At 39.6% G+C, this 19,536-nt stretch overlaps 3 protein-coding genes and 1 pseudogene across 6 annotated transcripts; 1 reads left to right on the top strand and 3 right to left on the bottom strand.

Moving 5' to 3' along the window:
- The first annotated feature begins 580 nt into the window (after positions 1-580).
- LOC141821795 (putative membrane protein At1g16860) lies at positions 581-5,200 on the top strand. Of its 4 annotated transcripts, XM_074709161.1 has the most exons (6): positions 581-669; positions 2,478-3,531; positions 3,965-4,120; positions 4,251-4,459; positions 4,651-4,851; positions 5,145-5,200. In XM_074709161.1, exons 2-5 carry the CDS (start codon positions 2,629-2,631, stop codon positions 4,841-4,843), a joined length of 1,461 nt encoding a protein of 486 aa, XP_074565262.1. In that variant the 5' UTR covers positions 581-669; positions 2,478-2,628; the 3' UTR covers positions 4,844-4,851; positions 5,145-5,200. The 4 variants fall into 4 exon arrangements, with proteins under 4 accessions (XP_074565262.1, XP_074565258.1, XP_074565259.1 ...); XM_074709157.1 differs by lacking the exon at positions 5,145-5,200 and having other exon boundaries at positions 4,651-5,006; XM_074709158.1 differs by lacking the exon at positions 5,145-5,200 and having other exon boundaries at positions 581-676; positions 4,651-5,006.
- Positions 5,201-10,296: 5,096 nt separating this feature from the next.
- LOC141821125 (WRKY transcription factor WRKY51-like) lies at positions 10,297-11,679 on the bottom strand (annotated as a pseudogene).
- Positions 11,680-12,176: 497 nt separating this feature from the next.
- LOC141822376 (protein trichome birefringence-like 5) lies at positions 12,177-15,691 on the bottom strand. Its single transcript, XM_074709823.1, has 5 exons — positions 15,114-15,691; positions 13,498-13,690; positions 13,126-13,319; positions 12,855-13,013; positions 12,177-12,782 (listed from the first exon to the last, which is right to left on the bottom strand). Exons 1-5 carry the CDS (start codon positions 15,677-15,679, stop codon positions 12,455-12,457), a joined length of 1,440 nt encoding a protein of 479 aa, XP_074565924.1. The 5' UTR covers positions 15,680-15,691; the 3' UTR covers positions 12,177-12,454.
- Positions 15,692-17,234: 1,543 nt separating this feature from the next.
- Positions 17,235-19,427, bottom strand: LOC141821502 (uncharacterized). Its single transcript, XM_074708913.1, has one exon. The coding sequence runs from the start codon at positions 19,425-19,427 to the stop codon at positions 17,235-17,237; it is 2,193 nt and encodes a 730-aa protein (XP_074565014.1).
- Between the last annotated feature and the right edge of the window lie 109 nt (positions 19,428-19,536).

Here is a 19,536-nt window from a genome sequence, read left to right as displayed (position 1 = left end):
CTATCATATAAATGTAGATGTAGTAGCTATGAACAATTAAATTGAACCTTCCATGTGAGGCTGTACCTTCAGTCGGACAAAGCAGAGGAAGGACTCATCATGTTCAGAGGTTACAACAACAGCTCTGTAACTTTTACTGACCGCCCTCATCATTCTGCATCTTTCAATTATATATTGTGGATGGTAATAGAAAAAGAATAGTGCTGAAGTTTGTTTCTGATAAAAGCTCGACAGTCGATCAGTTACTGAGGAAAAGGAATTGTGAATCGTTGAGTTCTTGGTGACAGAGTAGTCGTTTGCACTCGCACCTACTGCCATGTGCTGATGACTCTGCTTGCTTGGCGTTTTTTTCATGCACTGCGACTGCCTGGCGCTGTGGAATATTTTTAGAAATTTTAAGGATATTTTTGTTAAAATAATGAAACGTTAAGAGATATGTTACGTAAAAATAGAGCAAACTTGGAGGGGCATAGTAAAAAACGGCCTTTGCCTCGAGTCCTTGTTTTTTTTTAACTCTCCTTCTCTATTTCTTTGGAGGTTTGTGTCGTGTACAAATGAGCGAGCGCGCAGTGGAGATCGATTCTTCTATTGTGTGATGGTTTAATGCGAGTTCTGCTTTGTTTGATCGACGAGCTCCGACGATTTTATCGATCGTTGTTTGCCTTGCAGGTTTGAGGTTCCTTCTCTTTCTCTCTAGCTTTTGATGAAGTTGAATCGTTTTTGTGCGGATTTGAGATTTCGGTCTATGTTTAGGAGTTGAAAGTTATGGAGTTTCGCAGAAGGAGAATGCAGGTTCATTTTCCCTGTAATAGTTATAGATCTGAGTGGACGGAGCGTATAATTTGAGAGGCCTTGGGTCGCTTTCGTGGGTGTTGGCCCTTGCTGTTTTGTTTTGTCTCGGTTTGTTGTTTTTTTTTTGTTTTTTGTGCTTGCTTGGCCTTGATGTCTGAGCTTTGTCTTGTAGAGTTGATTGTTCGTGAATGATTAAATATGTTATTTTGTCTAGAGTGTAGGAAGTTAGTGTTTTGTTCTATGCTGCCTGCAAGCATCTAATAGGATGGTTTCTGATTTCTCTTTTTCGGTCAGGTTTCTAGAAATGTTTGGTGTTTGTCAGTAAAATTTTGTCGATGTAATCAAACGATGTGTTAGCATTCTTCATGGTTCCCTTAGGATCTTGGAGATATGGATCTGTTTAAAATGGTAAAGAATACTTTATTCGTTATAAACTTATTTTAGATTTTAGTCTACAACGAAAATCGAAACTTTTACTGATCTGAATTTAATATCTAACCTGAATGCTAGAGATGCCATCTTTCAAAAAGTTGGTATAAGCCTGTTGACGTCTCGTTTAGATTTTTTTTACTCTTCATTTTGTTCAGAAAAATATCACCATTTTTTAAATCTTGTGCTTTTAATATTTTGATCATTGAGATTTCACAAGGTGTTGGAGATTCAATGTTACTCTGGAGCTCTGTACAGAGTTTCCTTAACTTTGCAGCATCTGCATCTGCTTCTATGCTTTGATCTATGTAGTTTAGTTTATGCCCTTCACAGTTGTTTGAACAGATGGATGGGAGAATTTTTCCTTGCCAAGTGGCTTCTTTTTTTGTTTATTGCTAATGTATACGGTTTTGGTACATGATTTATGTTTGGGATGGCTCGGATAGAAAACCATTCAAAATTCACTAGCTGGAAAAGTAGTTTTGTCAGTGGTTAGTTGCCCTTATTTTGCTTACCAAAAACAATTAACAACATTTTGTTTCTGATTAAAATTAAATACAGAGATGAAACCTCTAGTTATCGTAAATGGAGATTTACTGGAAATATCTTTGGAGTTTTGTTTGGACAATATTTTATGTTCAACAAGAACCACTTGTATTTCTCTAAAAAAAACATAACAGTTTATCCTTTTTTTTCCTTATGCTTGCTACTTATGGATGTAGGAATGTCAACTCTCCAGTTCCATCCAGACATAGAATGTGACATCCTCTTTTTCGAGAAAAGCACATGAAATGAACAATGGTATCGGGAAGCCAATGTTATCTATGATAGATAGATATATCCACACTATAAACTAGGTGTACTTTGAACTGGTGGATCATATTCAGATACAGCTTGTAAGTTAAGTTTGCAAGCTCGTGTCTTTAAGTGACTCTCTCACTAGATCAATAAATCCTTGCCCTGCATTCTTGAGGATAATTAGTGATACACTTACCAACTCCTGTGCAAATTCTGTAATAGTATCTTTGTATCGATTACAACCTTACAAGCTATTTCAGAAATCAAATCCAAGTTACTCGGTTCATGTTTCAAGTTGACATTTGTGACCCCCATTCATGACATCCAACATGTTTTTCCTCCTTGCAATATGATAAAACTTTGTTGCAGTATAGACAATCAAACATAAGTCTACACTACAACATTTATGCATTTGGTATATGTACAACCATTCTCATGTTGCATTTGTCTTTTAACAGGCTAATTGGAAATGAGCTGCCTCTACGCTCTGCAACAGGAACATGATATAAGCCTACCAGCTGTTACAACTTCCCACCACTGATCACTGTGACTTATACTTGTTCCTTTCCAGTTAGCTTGTCAAGAAAATTGAGAAAGTTTCAAAACTCAATGGGTTCCAGATTCCCTTCCCATCAGCTAAGCAACGGCTTGTATGTTTCAGGCCGACCTGAGCCACCAAAGGAGAAAACTCCAATAATGAGCTCAACGGCTATGCCATATACAGGTGGAGATATAAAAAAATCAGGAGAACTAGGGAAGATGCTTGAACTGCATGTGGAAAAATCCAGAAAATCTGGACCTCTAAATGCCCCTTCAAGGAACACATCATTTGGAGGTGCAGCTTCTCATTCAGGGCCTATCATACCGAATGTCTCTGGCCGATCTAGCTATTCTGGTTCTCTCTCTTCTGCAGGACCAATTTCTAGCACCTCACTAGTTAGCGGAGGCTCCATCCGGCAAAAATCTAATTCTGGGCCACTTAAGCATGGAGATCTTTTGAATAAGTCTTCTGGTCTTCAATCTGGAGGGGGAGCACCAATGTCTTGCCAAAATTCTGGTCCACTCCCACCAATGCTTCCAACAACAGGGCTCATCACATCTGGACCAATTTATTCTGGGACTCTTAACTCATCTGGCGCACCTCGAAAAGCATCTGGCCCTCTGGAATCTTCTGGGTCACTGAAACTACATGGCGCTTCCAGTGTTCCGAACCTTGCTGTCACTAAGCTAGGCGAGGACGGGGATTATTCTTTTAATGGGACCTTACCGAAACCGTTCCTATGGTGTGTGGGTTTATTGTTTGTGATGGCGTTTATTGCAGGCGGTTTCATACTTGGAGCTGTTCACAAAGCCATGCTTCTCATTGTAGTTCTGGTTATATTTGGATTAGTTGCTTCCCTTGTCATATGGAATATTTGTTTCAGTAAGCGGGCAATCATAGGATTTGTTGCCCACTATCCTGATGCTGAACTAAGAAATGCAAAAGATGGGCAGTATGTTAAAGTATCTGGGGTATGTAACTAGTATCGCTCATTTTCTGTCGTAAATGATGCAAAGATATGTAAATAATCTGTTAAGATGATATACTGCATGCTAAAGATATGTGTTGCCCTGTAGTTCTTTCTCTGTATAAGTTATTTTGTCACCTGTGTATCAAACTGTTCACTTTGACCAATCAGGATGTAGGATTTGATTAAATCTGCTACTGAAACTTGTGGCCCCATTGGTTGCAACTATAGCTTCCTCATCAGTAATAGGTTTTTGATGAAAACAACAGAACATGTGATTCTCCTTTTTCTTTGTGATTTATTTAAGCTGGCATAATTTCTTAATACATATTGGCTGATTCTTTGCAAATATGCTCATGAGTCATTCAATAATGCTTTCATGGTCTTTTATGCATTTGCGGTTTTCTTCTTATTGATAAACTCCAAGCTTCCTGCAGGTTGTTACATGCGGAAACGTTCCTCTTGAGTCATCATTTCATAAGGTTCCTAGATGTGTTTACACATCTACTAGTCTATATGAATCCAGAGGCTGGGAGTCCAAGGATGCCAATTCTCAGCGTCGCCGTTTTACTTGGGGACTGAGATCATTGGAGGTGAGATTTGTCGATATCACTAAGTGCTTTTTCAGTTTGGCATTAGTTTAAAATAGTCCTTTTATCCTATTCCTTGGTTTATCTCAATCTTGATATAGCATTTGCAATTGAATTTATGAAACTTTTGCAGAGGCATGTGGTTGATTTTTATATCTCTGATTTTCAATCTGGTTTAAGAGCTCTGGTCAAAACTGGCTATGGTGCTAGGGCGACACCATTTGTCGATGAGTCTATAGTTGTTGAAGTTAACCCGAACAAGGATGCACCTCCAGAATTTCTCAAATGGTTACGGGAAAGGAACCTTTCAAGTGGTGATCATGCTTTGCGGCTTAAAGAAAGGTAATTTTAGCCTATGCAATTATATACACGTGTATATATTCTTTCTGCCTTGTGGCTATGGATGTTCTTTCAAGTTTCAACAGAACTAAAATGTAGAAGCAAAATATTTCAACTACTTTCAAATGGTGACGGATATACAATTTGACTGCTGTCTCTCATCTCTTTTTACCTTTAACTGTTCTTCCTTACAGTTATATCAAAGAAGGTGACACTGTCAGTGTGATGGGGGTTGTCCAAAAAAATGAGAATATCTTGATGATAGTTCCTCCTTCCGAGACCTTTTCTACTGGATGCCTGTGGACTTGGTGCATGCTCCCAGCAAGTCTGGAAGGAATTATGTTGAGATGCGAGGACACTTCAAAAACTGATGTCATACCTGTTTAACAGTTAAGGTTTATTATTGGTAGCTAATCTATATATGTCAACTCCATTATTTTTTTTAATTGGCTGTTGGCATTTGTTGTTAAATTTATCTACTTTACCTCGAGATCTTTCGTAGGCACTGTCATTTTCTTGTGGTCTAGCACTAGCAGACGTATGTGCGTGTACATAGTATAAAAGAGCCCGTGGAATCCATTTCATTCTGCATTTTGTGCAATATTTTTCTCTTCTGCTTGATTTTAACTGATTGGATTACGGATGATGATGGTTTGATAGAATCAAATAAAATACGCTTGCCGTGCAGGCAAAATTCCTGATAGCTTTTATTCGAGCGTCCCTGAGCAAGAAACCCTACACCCAAACGGATTGCGAAATCGAACCGGCCCAAAGAGTAAGTTGATTTTTTTTTCTTTTTCAAAATTTGATTTGGATATTGAATTTCAATAATGTAACCCTTAGCGTTCTTGTATACCATTTAATGGCCATTTATTTTCTCCATCAATATATCTACAATTTATAATTTCCTACCATTTATTCCTTGGTTCTGGGCCCTTAAATGGGCCATCTCGGTTTATCAATAATGGGTTCGTCTCAAGATTTATATTTTAAATTCAAATCATTAAATAAAAAATATTAAATTTCAGCCTCCTGAGCGACGGGTTCTTACGTGCCCCGTGCGCGACTCCTCCGACGTTCGCGCGCTTCCGCCGCCCGTTCATCGCCGTCCAACCACCGCCGGCCACCGGACCGGATCCGTTGGAACCGCAACTCGACGGCGCACATCCCGGCATCGAATTTCGGCCGGATTGGGCCGGAATCCGGCCGGAATTCCGGCCGAAACACGACAGCAGTGGCTGGCGCCGCTGGCGCCCGGAATTCGGCCGGATTCCGGCTGAATCTCGGCCGGAGACCGGCCGCGATCGACGCGCCCGGCGCCGGTGCGTCGACCGCGGCCGGTCTCCGGCCGTGATTTGGCCGGAATCCGGCCGATTTTGGCCGGAATCGGCCAACAGATACTGTTCGCCGAAATCCGGCCAGAGACCGACCGCGGTCGACGCGCCCGGCGCCGGCGCGTCGATCGCGGCCGGTCTCCGATCGTAATTTGGCCGGAATTCGGCCGATTTCGGCCGGAATCGACGAACAGTGTCTGTTGGCGGATTCCGGCCAAATCGCGGCCGGAATCCGGCCACCGCCGGACCGCCGGCGAGTTGCGGTTCCAACGGGCCCGGTCCGGCGGCCGACGGTGGTCGGACGACGATGAACGGGCGGCGGGAAGCGGCGGAGGTCCGAGGAGAAATACTGTGCAATCGCGATTTTTTGGACGGCTGAGATTGAGCGCGCGATCGGATGAACGACCGGGATGGAAGCGCTCACGGGCGCTCAGGAAATCGGCGCTCAGCATAGCAATTCTGACCACATTATTATCTAATAATAGTAAGAGCGTTGTAACATTGTTTTTGTCGGCGATCGTAGATCTCTCACCGACAAAGGCATTAAGTAATCGCACAAATCGTCGATCGAAAACGCAGTCCGTTGACTCGCTGACCCTTTGACGATCAACAGTTGTCTTTACTATTTAATTTATTTCCTCTTTTTTCCCTGCTCCTTCCGGATTCCCACCAAACTTTTTTCCCCCTTTTTTTATTCAAATCGTATCACGTGTAATTTGTGCTGTGCAGAGGCTCCGTTCCACGTCGGCGTGCTCAAATCTTCCAAGCATGCGCCGTCGCACGAACAGATTCCTCTGTCTCTCTCTCTCTCTCGCTCTATAAATAGCAACTCAACCGAGGAGAAAAAGGACGGATAGATTTAGGAGGAGCATGTGCTTGTCGGTGAGGTGGTTGTGCAGCGCGGAGAAAGTGGTGCTGGCGACGGAGAAGGCGCCGGGGGATTGCCCCTTCTGCGGCGGCGCAGTCACCGCCACCGACGTCGAGAGCTCCTGGCGGCTCTGCTGCCTCCCCCTCTGCCGGAAGATCGAGCGCAACTTCTCTTGCTCTCGCTGCTCGCGCCGCCTCGTGGTCTCCTCTTCGCTCCACTGATTCGATCCCTCCGCACTCGATCATCGATCATTCCTCAGCCGGCCATGCAGCCGATTATATTCATCGCCGTTTTCATCTGCTTAATTTAATTTACGAGGAAATAAAATTCTCCTTTCGGATTTGCTTCATTTAATTTATGTAGTTCGTCGCTGTAAATAATTAAAGAATATTATTCCGGTTCCATGTGGAAATAAAATGGAAGAACAAGTTGACGCCGCTGCTTTTTCAGCTGACAAATTTGACCTCTCAATGTGATCGAAAGCATCCGATTCATGTACCTGTTGAATATTAAGGTCTTAAAAGATCAATATAATTTTGTACAAAAATTAAGTGATCAAGCCAAAATTAATTTCAAAATCGAAATCTACATTTACATAGATCTAGACTATTAATTTACTCAAAATTAATTAAAAATGGATGAAAAATTAATTATTTAAAATTAAGCTAAAATAAAATTAATTATTAATTAATATTATATAAAAAAGTACATGGAAAATAGTTATATATCAGAAAAATTCGATTGACTTCCGAGCACCTGCTTGCCTGCGGCCCGCCACCCACCACCTGTGCATGCGCACACGCACGCATGTAATGAGCGCTTTGTTGGTGCACTTTGCACTTTGACGGATTAAAAGGAAGATCTGAAAAGTTTATAACCCTCCAGATCGAACAACCCAAATCAATCTTGTCCAAAAGTCACAACCACTCACTAAAGGATATTCTATCTCTTCCTTTATATAAATAGATCCCTCCTATGTCTGGAAATTTTATCGCGATGATTCAACTCATCTTTTGAAACATTCATTTCATCTTATACATTCGGAGTCCAAAAAATCTATAAAAAAATTCGCTTGATTTCAGAATTTGAAGTGCTACTATTTCAAGACGGCGTCATCATATTTTGGAAAATGAATTATTACTATATGTAAGTACCTGTATCGAAACGTCAAAAAGTAATTATCTAGAATCTCAATCTCCACGTATTTCGGTTTACTGTATGTATCTGACAACGATGCGTACGTGCGTCCACTTTGCCGTTCAACTACGCAACTGCTCGATGAAAATAATTTTTCTCTTTTGGCAGGTTCACTGCCTCACGCAAGAACAGCTACTGTCGAGTAGTTCAAGAAATGCATTGATTGATAGTTTCGGCCGTCAGTTAATCGTTGGAATGGAAAGCATTTCATATTCTTAACTCATCTGGTAGAATAATTATTCTACAGATGATGTAGCTAGGTTTGTTTGTTTGTTTGTTTGTTAGGGTTACGCTAGCAGAAGTGGAAATTCTGAAAGCTAAGCGTTCGATCAATTGCGTAGCTTTCAGCTACAAATACATGCAACAAAAATGGAAAGTCTGTTTCAATACATTCTTCTTTATGGAAGAAGGTAGATAAAACCTATACATCTAAACAACCACTTCAAACTTTAATGCATGAACTTGAAGATTTAATTAGTGTAAAAGAACCAGCCATAGATCGATCTTATATTGAGAATATAATTAAGGAGAATTCAAAAGGGATTTCTTTACAAAGACTTTTATTCTTAATTTTTATCTTAAAAAAAGTAATTAATAATCTCTTTTTATAACTTATTTCGAGGAGAATTCAAAGGGAACATCTGGTCTTTATTTTGTCTACTTGATATAATATTAACTTAATTTAAAACAATAGTACATCTTATAATTATTCAAAATTCTTAAAGTATATTTTGGAAAATATATCATGTTTAAGCACTAAACTGATATTTGATTAGAATTCAGTTAGGGATGAAAATAATATAACACTTAGGCTCTGATTACTTATGAGGATGAAAATAAAATTTATAAAAAAAAATACCCGGTGGAGATAGTTTTGCCTTGTTTATATCATAAAAAAGATGAATTATTTACCTTTCTTTTTATTTACCTAATAAGCAAATGGGTTTACAAATCCATCTATCCATCATTTTTGATATTTTTTTCATCCGTCCAAGTCAGGTGGTAAGTAATTTTACTCAATTGTGTAAATTCCTCCCAATTCACAATTAGGCCTTGCGCGACTATAGACAGTGACATCCAACGACCATGAATGGCTACCTCGACCGACCATGGACGATGGTCCCACATCGACCGCCTATGGTGCCCCAAGCGAGATCGCCGTGGGCTGCGGCACCTCACTTTGGATTGTATATATATATTTTTTTCTTCTCCCTTTGTCTTTCTCTTCCTAGTTTTTGTTTTCACTTTGAATTCTTTTCCTTCTCCATTCCATCATTTGGAATAAATACAAGATTAGGTATGGTTAAGTATCCAGAATCAAATTTCAAATTTTGTTGTAACTCTCTGATTTTTTTATAGTAAATATTTTTTCTAATTTGCCACTAACTGTTCTAAAATTTGTTGTATAGTTTTGAGAACCATATTGAAAATTTCAAATGATTAATTAAATTATAATTAAAATTTAATTTTCTATACTATAAACTATGTAATTTGTTATATATACTATGAAGTTGTTATAAATTAAAGGAAGAATAAAGATACTCTTAAAGAATAAGGGACGACACAAATAATTTTGAAAAAAAACAAATATTTTCAAAGAAAAATCCAAAACAAAAACTTCTTTGGCAGTTTCTTATCAAGCAGATGATCATACTTATCCAAATAGCAAAAGCAATCTGCCAACACGGTCCAAACCAAATGGGGTGGGACACGAATCCAGCTCGATTGCCAAATATATACTTAATCAAGGTTTGAACAATTCAAATAAAAAATTTAATTTTTATTTTTAATTAAATTCAAAATAAAATTATTTATATTTTTTTTATTTTGGAATTGCATTCAAATATAATATATATATATATATATATATATATATTAATTTTGAACTCAAATATTAATATTTTCATATTATTCAATTCGATTTAATTCATTTATACCCTTAGACATGACCAAACTCAATTGCCAAATCTATATTAGATGATAAAGAGGTGAAGACAAACATAAAAATATCATCAAGTGTTATACTCATTCTCAATGGAACTCGAACTCTTTCTTTTCTTTTCTTTTTCTTTACTTAAATTATTTGTGGCACAAACTCATCAAACCTTCCCAAAGAGTTGTATATATTGATTGTTATTTTTTTTTAACTATGATCAAAATAAAATTAGTTTGAATATATATATATATATATATATTGTTTGCACAAATCTTAGTTTATGACACATTGTTATTGTGAATAAGCAATAATAAACATCATTAGTTGCAAAAGTCTCGAAAATGTTAATGGTATAAAAAGTCAACTTTGGGAGGGCCAATGTCAAATTTCCCGGCTTGTTTGTTGCCTGTCTTTGGAGAATTCGATCGCCAAACTGAAAATGTTTCCAATGTAAAACTCATGCTCTTCTAGAAGGATAAATAAGTTATTTTCAATTATTTATTTTTGGAGAGTCGATATATAATTTTTGACAGGCCTAAAAGTCAACGGCGACAAAATAATCTTCATCTACATACATAACGGGTTGCTGAACATTTGCTTGCTGGTCAAAAAGTTTGACTTTCCATTAGTCTCTCTTCCTTTACAAGTCAAACCACTAAAGTAACCTGAGGAACGAGAAAGGGAACCACTTAAGTAAACAGAGATATAGCGGGAAGCACTAGTCGCCGGCGGGGGCCGACGACGTCGGCTGACGATCGACGCCGTGGTCAACCAGACGGCCTCCCAACGCTGGGGTTAGTCTGGCCGTGCCGGTGCTCCCCCTCGTACGTCACGAGGAGGATCGTCGGGTCTTCGGGCGCCCGCTCCACGTGCTTCCGGGCAGGGCAGCCCTTCACGCTGCTGCACTTGTAGTAGCTCCTGAGACGACAGGATAGGGACGGCTCAGATCGTGCCAAGAGGGCGAAAGGGAGAGAACGGGAGGCCTAGATCGGCTACTAACCTCGGGTAAGGCGAGCCCTTGATGGGCTTCTGCCCGTACTTGCGCCAAGAGTGCTCGTCTGCCGGGATCTCCCCGTTCCTCGAGCTTGTTGCCGGCACGCGCATCGTAGTGTTGTCACGGTCCTTCCTGCTAAAGTATATCAAGCGACAGCGTATTTTAGTGGATGGAACGGATATATACAAACGTGCACGGAGGGTTGGGGTGGGGGAGATGATAACGAGGGTGTACCTTTTCTTCGTGCAGTGGCAGCGGCCGGCGGAGGTGGTCGCCTTGGCTCCGTCGTCAGGGTGGGAATTGTCGGCGGGTTGCTTTCTCTTGTTGGAGGACGCGAGTGGTGGCTTCCTAGCTGAAACCATGACCGTTACTCCGGCGGCGGGAACGCGACCAGAGGATCCTGAACCCAACTTTCTGGTCACGCTGCCGTTGCCGCCCGTAAGAGACGAGAGGAACGACGAGCTCGACGCCGACATCATCGCCGAGACGTCGAAGTGATCCTTTGGCTTGGTAAAGTCCAGGGTCGCGGTTTGAGGCGCCGTCGTCCCCGTCAGTGGCGGAGTATCTGGCGCGATGTCTTGGGATACCGACATTTCCACCGCCGCCGGCGACATGGCGGGGAGGGGACGCGGCGGAAGCGGGCGTGGCCAGTTCGGTTCAGTACGGAGATCACCCGCTTGAACCTGACGACCGTCTGATCCGTGATTTCCCGGCAATCCGGCGGCGGCTGCTGGTGGGAGAGCTGCAATACGAGGCGCTCCAAGCTGCGAAGCCCAGCGGCTACCGCTTCCCGGACCGCCGCCTGTTCATCCCTCTTCCCGTATCCCATCGAATCGACGGCCACGCTCAACGATTCCCTTAAACCGTCGTAGAAATCGTAGCTCCGATAGACGACGATTATAGCAAGATTTGGAAGAGGAAGAAAGCAAGGCGAAGGGTTGGTAAAGCGATGAGGACTCGTCGTTGGTCAACGCGCAGGCTGGCTTCAAAATCCAACGACCATTATCTCATCAAGATTCTAATAAACGGGTAGAATTTTCCGGAGACCTGGTAAACCGCCAAGGATAATAAAAGCATAAAATAAGGAGACCTCCAGTCAACCCGTTGAAAAAGATAAGACTGATTGCGTCTTTCTCGCCCTTCCAAATTCATAAATTTGACTTGAAACATGAGCCACTGTGGCGGGTCACTGGCCGTTGGATCCACGGTAATTGGTCGAGCTATTGACCTGCGAACGGCTCATGGCGAAGGTGGAACCGGTGGTGGGCCCGCCATGTCTCCCGTGTGGATGCTGTCGACACGTGGAGAGTCCAAAAAGAGACGTGCATGGATATCCTACGACTCGGCGACAGGAAGGAGAATATAACGGAGAAAGAGGAAAGAGTTGACTTGGACGCCGCCGTCTTTGTCTGATTTCATCTGATGAGAAAGTTGACTTCGCTTGGTTGAAAGCGAGCGGGTCGTTTCCCACTAAGCCCGCGTTTTCTTGGTGGCCAAACTTACAGTGCAAACCAAATATAAACATCACCACTGTAGAAAATTGTTCTCTTTTTAGGATCAATCACTTGATCTCCTCAGCCTGCATCTGGATTCACGGCCAAAACCAGCAGCTCCTTTTTGCTTCTCTCGGCGTGCAGTGCTCTCGAGCATCTTCTGAGTCAAAGTAGAGTTATCGTCCATGTTGCTGTTGGATAAGGATTGCGTAGATCAACTCATTCCATGCATCAGGAATCCCTGGAAGGCACCAGTGGCTGCAATCCTGCCGCCTCTTCGACGTCTTCTCGCCTTCAATTACCTTCTTGCCGTAAACAGACGGATGCCCATCCTTGCGGTAGTTGGTCAGCTTCGTCACGTTCAAAAGGACGACTGGAACATGCATTCTATTAATGGCATCTTCTACTATCTTCATCTTCAGTGGATAGCTATCCAGAAATGCACCGGTTTTGACAGGATCTCTCTCCCCCTTGCATGTTCCGCCAGAATCCCAGTCTCCACCTCTGCAGAAAAAGCATTGAAGCTACTGTCAATCCATTGAGTAAAAGCATTGAAACGAAAGAAGTAGGGAACACCTAAAATGAGCAGCAGAATATCCACGGTAAATGATGAGTTGTTTAGCAGGATCCACGTTGTGATCGATCCATCTTCCCCAGGTCTTAATGGCCTTTCTATAAGCTTCTGTCGCGTCAAATTGTGGGTAGAGAACGCCACCTTCTTGGTAGTAGTTTTTTCTGGACGAACAGAAGCATGATTTTAACTGAATCAAAGAAGCAGGAAAATGCAGCACTTCGAGTAAACAACTGGACCTATAAGAGAGATTTCAAAGTATCAGAGATGGATTACCCCCTTGCAGTCTTTCCATGCGTCCACCAGTGACCAGTGTTAAAGACAAGTATGTCAGCTCTTTGCCAACGTTTGGCTGATTTGTCGATTCGATCTATAGAAAGAATAGGGTTTGAATTACCCAATCGATTGATTCGAACTCCTTCTCTGGCTAAAAAATGGGATCGAACGAACTCTACAGTACAGTCATAGTCCTGCCAGACAAAGCTACATTAATCATTCAAATTTTCGCAGATAAGTTTAGAACTGCGATCGAATTACCAAAAAAGTTAATGATCTATCACAATATTCCATAACTAGTTAACAATTAAATTTCCAAACTCTAACTGGTTAACCATATAGAAACAAACAGAAGAAGAGATATTTTCTTACAGCAAACTTGAAAATGAAGTAGCCGCGTCCTTTGGTTATTTTATAACCTCGAGTTTCATACATTTTGCTCTTGTCAGGCAAGGCTTCTCGCAGAAGACACAACATTGATTCAAACTGGTTCCGATTCATGGAATCTCCAACAAACATTAACCTTTTGCCTCGAATTCTCTCCAAAAAGTCTGTTCCGTTAAACCTGAGAATCAAGAAAAACAAAAAGGAAACACTGAACCCCTGATGAAAATACGAAGACCACAGATTCTTCTTTGTAAAACATGGTTGTGAAAATTGGAAAACTAAAATAAGAATGAAGTTATGTTATCGTAGCAGTATTTTACAACTTGAGGTTACCAAGGCACAAGAATCAAACTAGTCCTAAAATATGCACAGTCGTAAGAAGAAATCAAGAGAGCAATGAATGTTATATTTCTGATACATCAATCAACTTAGCAATAATCTCAACTAATTTGAAGGGAATAATCATAAACATGTACAAAAACATTTATGAACATTAGTTTCTCCAGCTGAGTTGCAATCACACGCTCAAATTTATGGATAAATCTCCTCCACATTGTCCACAGAGGATAACTTAGAAACTTAATTAGGTGCCTATTTACTTGGATGCTTAACTTTTTTATCAGACATCAAGATTAAGGAAGGCCTTATCAAGCCACATGATAATTGATAACCCCAAAATTGGCAATGATATGTCTGACACATTATCTCCTAAAAAACCAGAAAGAAATTATCTACAAAGCTGAAAATAGGTAAGCAAAGAAATTTACTAAATCTAAAACATTTTGTTCAATTATTGAACTTAAAATATGAAGGGAAACAAACTTAGTGCTGATGTGTCCCAAACTATAACCCTATTGAACTGGGATAATTAGTTTTATTAAGACAATTCATTTGTTTAATTTCTTTTCTTTCATTTTTCTTTTTGGAAAAGAACTTCTATATTTATACTCTTCTTCATTTCTTTGCTCACTAAAGCATTATATCCATTGGTTCTACCAGTGCCATCTATAATCTTATTTCAAAAGGTAATAACGAAGATGAACCAAGAACAATCAACCTTTGATGACATAAAAACGAAAGTGGTTTCTAAGGCACATACTTCATTTAAAGGGCTTAATGAGTTAAATATCGAATCCATATGAAGTCTCAAAGTATGTAAGTATTAACATGGCCACTAAAGCCTAGTTTATCATAGTCTTTTAAGCTTCATCACACAAGGAACAGGATCCTTCCCATTATAGATGATTCAAGTTGTCCATTAAAGGACCCTGCATTAATCTGGAACGTAATGCAGATGGCACACAAACATTGGCATGCATTAGGGCTTTGATTTAACAAACATAATTAGATGAAAGCATCACATCTTAAGGAGCTCCACATATTAGCTTTAACGTTGATTCCGTAGATCAAATATGAAACATAAATGAGGTTAACTTTGAGAAAAATGCTCCATGACAATGAGATACTTCGATTAACTCTTCTATACATTTTTGTCTATCTTCGTTTGGAGTCAATCCCGTAGTCACACAGTTTATTTAAGAAAGGAAGGAAGAAATGTGATGAAACGGGAAGAAAAAAAAAACTACAGAGGAAGAAGCCACCTCGGAAGATGACAGCCATCCGGTTTCCACTTCCATTTTAAGTAGTCACTATCCCGCCTTCCATTCTCCTGGCAGGTGTAGGCTTCATCGACGTAAGGGCAAGAAGCCGGCTGATAGAGCGGATACCGCCCCTCTTCGTCTCTCTCCCACTTCCCTTGGTAAATGTGGCATTTCTTAATCCCAAAGGAATCCGCCCCGGGATGCGCCTCCGCGGCCGTAGCTTGCGCCGAGTCGGCGGGTTTGGGTTTGGGCGGCTCGAAGGGCTTTGGAGGAGGAGGAAACGGAGGGATCCGGTGCGGATCCTGCCTCTGAGGAACCTCCGTCACGGAAGCCGGCGGATTATCCACCGGATCCCGAGTCATGATGAAAACTTTGTGGGACGGAGAGAGCGAGAGATCGGAGGAGGTGGAGAGATGAGGGTTGAGGACACGGTGGGGGGCCAAGTCGAGGAGGAGGAGGCATAGGAAGAGGAAGGCAGAGAGGGAGACGGAAGATACGGCGGCGACGGCGACTGTGCGGCAGCGCTTGGCGTTGGGAAGGAAAGGGGGAGGAACTGGCGGAGCCATTGGCGCAGCGGTGGGGGGACGATCATGCCTCTGCTTTGTGGGGTGCGGAGAAATGAGGGTGGACGTAACGGCGGTGACCCGATCTTCCAGATACTAATTTTGGCCACTGGAAAAGACAGAACGTACGACACGAGGTCTACTGTGAAATCGAAGCAGGAAGGTGACCGGATCTCCCGCCGGACCTTTCAAATTTTCAATTTCGGAAATATATTAAATCACAAGTTTTGAAATTATCTAAATTACTGAAATTTACCTAATAGCGTATATATTTTCCAAAATACACTCCATTGCTACTTAACTCATATTGATTTAGTCAATTAATGTAGTCAAACATCTTTTAAAATCATATGAATAATTATTTTTTTTCAAGAAAACCTTGATGAAACTACACATATATGATTAACCTAAATTTAAATTTTCTGATTTCAAAACTTTTCATATTTAAATTGAAAATATATATATCTTTTTCACTCTAAAACCTTTTTAGCCATTGAGAGTTTTTTTGCAAAAAACTAAAATATTCATTCACTCTGTTACCTTATAATATTTTTCTAAATTTTTTATATTTAAAATGTTTTCGTGGTTATGAGTTTCATCTCGTAATCAATTGTAAATTTCATCAATGAATTTCACTTTGATATATTATATGTCTTGTGTTTTAACTTAGTCAAAGTTATGATATTTTCAAATTTATCCACCCATCACAATCTCTTTTCACTTCTTAAATCATACATATATTGTAGCAATTATAATTTTGTAGCTACTATAATATAAATTTAAGCTAATTACATAGTATTCGTGTAGTAGTTATAAAATTGTAATTACTATGACATGTGTAATAATTATGAAAATCGTAATTGTTATAATTATATAATAGCTACTATTTCTTAATTGTCATACTACATCTTGGTTTAATACATGTGTCAAAAGTGAATAGGATATCAAAAGGTATTTATGTCATTTTATTAGATAGAACGTCAGAATGTCTTTTGTGATGATTTTGATTTTTTTTTATTTTTAGCTACAATTGTAACTTTGGACCCTTTTCAACTACCAAAGATTTTGGTAATGTCTTTGATGAATCTAGATACATTTATTAATCCCTCTACATTGACATTAAATGTGTTTTTTTTTCAAATTCTTTGACTTTTTTCATATTCAAAATTTCTAATTTTGAATAATTTTCAGCCATTAATTTTCTATATATAAAAAGTCAACACAAACACAGCAAATTTACCTAAAATGGCACCAATATTTAACCACCATCAATCAACTAAAATCACATGTAATTAATCAATATCACTTTCAATTAATTAATAGTTTAGATAGTAATGAATTTGTAGAAAAATTAAATTGAAGGTCCTTTGAAAAATAAATACACCCGAGAATAAATGTCAAATGTGATATGCAATTTTTGACAATTTTGAAAGTAATGCACATTAGTAAATCACAATATGCTTCAGTGGCGGAGCGTGACCAAATTTAGGGACTGGGCTGCCAGTCAAACAAAAACAAAATACAGTCGAATATCAAGTTCAAATACAAAATACGAGTTTTACAAATCGGCTCTTCGAGATTTCATATTTTTAAAACAAGTAATAATGTCATCATAGCTGAATTTCCTTGCAATCTCCTTCTCAACATTCACCAACAAAGCATTCCTCAAAAAATCATCTTCAATCTTGTTCCGTAATCTTGTTTTTACAATCTTCAAAGCCGAGAAGACACGCTCAGCACTTGCAGTAGATACTGGCAATGTAATGAGTAGATGAAGTAATCTATAAATCAAAGTATAAGCAACATGTCTTCCAGTTTTCACCAAACTATGAGACAATTCAGTTATTGTCTCCACTTGCCTCAAATGATCATCATCTGAAATATCAATAAGAAAATGCTCCAACTGATTCTCTAATGCCGCTATCTCTAGAGCAGTGAAATCGTCTGGATAATACTTCTGAACACATTGACATACCTTGGAAATGTCAACAGGATAGGACTCACATGTAGGTAGAAGCATGAGCATCAATGTTAACAAATCCATCACCTTATCATTGAACTTGAGATCTATTTCCTGCAATTGTGTATCAATAGTAACTAAAAAGATCTCAACTCGATAAAAATGCTCATTAGTAAACTGATCAGCCTGATGACGTTGACGCCCTCCACGCAAAATATGAATATCATTCATATTTGGAACATCGACACCATGATTGCCACAAAATGTTATCACTTCATTAAAAAATTTATCCCATCCTTCATCTCTCATTCTCTGAAGTCTTTGCCTAGTTGACTTCACAAGGCGCACAGCATTAACTAGATCTTGCTGCTTTTTTTGTAAAGCTTCACATAGCAAATCAGTAATTGTCAAGACTTCTTTCATCAACCATAAGATAAATACAAACTCAAATGAATATAGATAGCCATGAGCTGTATCACCATCAATACGAAGTCGATAACCTGAAGAAGAATCACTAACAATATTTCCGAGAACTGAACTTACAGAATCAAACATTTCCAAAATGCTACGAATTGAAGCCAAGTGAGAACTCCACCTTGTATCTCCTGCACGATGCAATGTAGTAATTTGATTTTTTCCAGGACCTGAATCAAGCTCACCGAGAGAAAACAGATTATTCAAATTCCTAACTTGAGAATCATGGAGTTCCTCATGTCGTTTAGAAGATGAGTCAACTGTATTAATGATAAAACCTAATTGATTAAAAAACTTTCCAACTGGAATAACATGAGTCGAAGCTGCAACTAGAGCAAGTTGTAGACGATGAGCATAACAGTGTATATAATATGCATAAGGATTTTCCCTAAGTATAAGAGCTTGCAATCCATTCAATCTCCCCTTCATATTACTTCCACCATCGTAACCTTGCCCACGGATATTCTCTACTCTTAAAGAATGCTTAGAAAAAACTTCAAGCAAATGGGTTTTCAAAGTTTCTGCTTTTGCATCTGCAACATGAATCAAATCAAAGAATCTTTCTTGTAATTCTCCATTCACATCAACAAAACGCAAAACCAAAGCCATCTGCTCACGCTTTGCAACATCACAAGTCTCATCAAGAATAACACAAAATTTTGAATCTCCTACTTCATCACGAATGTGCTTTTGTATTAATGATCCATAGATACTAAGAATCTCTTTTTGAATATCCGGAGAAATATATTTACAAACTGTTGGAGCATTCTGTAAAACAACTTTATCAATCTCAGGATTAAAGTCCGCTAGCAACTTAATCATTTCAAGGAAGTTACCTCGGTTACTTGATTCACTGCTTTCATCATTCCCTCGAAATGCACAACCTTGTAATGCTAGCCACCTTGTAGTTGCAATTGACACTTTCAGCCGTAACTGATTGTTCTTCTTTTCTTCTTGACTATGTTTATGAAAAACACTTTCAACATGTCCTGCTTGATTCATCAAAGAATAATATGATCTCTGAGCATTATTATGATGTGAAGAAGGCTCGGATCCTACATGGTTTAGAAATGCACACTGCTTCCCATTATTCACTCTTTTCCATCCAGAGAAACCTGCAGATATGAATACATCAGAAGCACCTTTCCCCTTATTTTTCTCAGCAAATAGATAGCAAATGAAACAATATGCACAACCGGTTGTCACCGAATACTCCAACCACAAAGGAAATTTCTTAAACCAAGCATATTGAAAACGTCTGAATTGATGTCCATCAAAAACTGGCTTATATTGATTTTTTTCCAACTTCGGCTGCATTGGTCCTAACATAATGTATGCTCTTCGAACTTCATCTCTTTGACTTATGTAGGTATGTTTCATAACTAATATCCATCTATTCTTTTGTGCCACATAACTCATCTTAATT

Source organism: Curcuma longa, chromosome 2 (assembly GCF_044706935.1).
Source record: "Curcuma longa cultivar G26 ecotype Majalengka, Jawa Barat chromosome 2, ITB_CL_G26_1.1, whole genome shotgun sequence".
Classification (NCBI taxonomy): domain Eukaryota; kingdom Viridiplantae; phylum Streptophyta; class Magnoliopsida; order Zingiberales; family Zingiberaceae; genus Curcuma; species Curcuma longa.
Note: the sequence above shows the minus strand (reverse complement) of the source record. Positions and strands in the feature narration are given on the sequence as shown.

Coding starts and splice junctions, on each gene's coding strand:
- LOC141821502 (XM_074708913.1), bottom strand. CDS start 19,427: ATGCAGCCGAAGTTGGAAAAAAATCAATATAAGCCAGTTTTTGATGGA.
- LOC141822376 (XM_074709823.1), bottom strand. CDS start 15,679: ATGGCTCCGCCAGTTCCTCCCCCTTTCCTTCCCAACGCCAAGCGCTGC. Junction 13,691..15,113: donor GATGGCTGTCATCTTCCGAG/GTGGCTTCTTCC, acceptor CTTGATTCTCAG/GTTTAACGGAACAGACTTTT. Junction 12,783..12,854: donor TATTCTGCTGCTCATTTTAG/GTGTTCCCTACT, acceptor CTTTTTCTGCAG/AGGTGGAGACTGGGATTCTG.
- LOC141821795 (XM_074709161.1), top strand. CDS start 2,629: ATGGGTTCCAGATTCCCTTCCCATCAGCTAAGCAACGGCTTGTATGTT. Junction 4,121..4,250: donor GGGGACTGAGATCATTGGAG/GTGAGATTTGTC, acceptor AAACTTTTGCAG/AGGCATGTGGTTGATTTTTA. Junction 4,460..4,650: donor GCTTTGCGGCTTAAAGAAAG/GTAATTTTAGCC, acceptor TCTTCCTTACAG/TTATATCAAAGAAGGTGACA.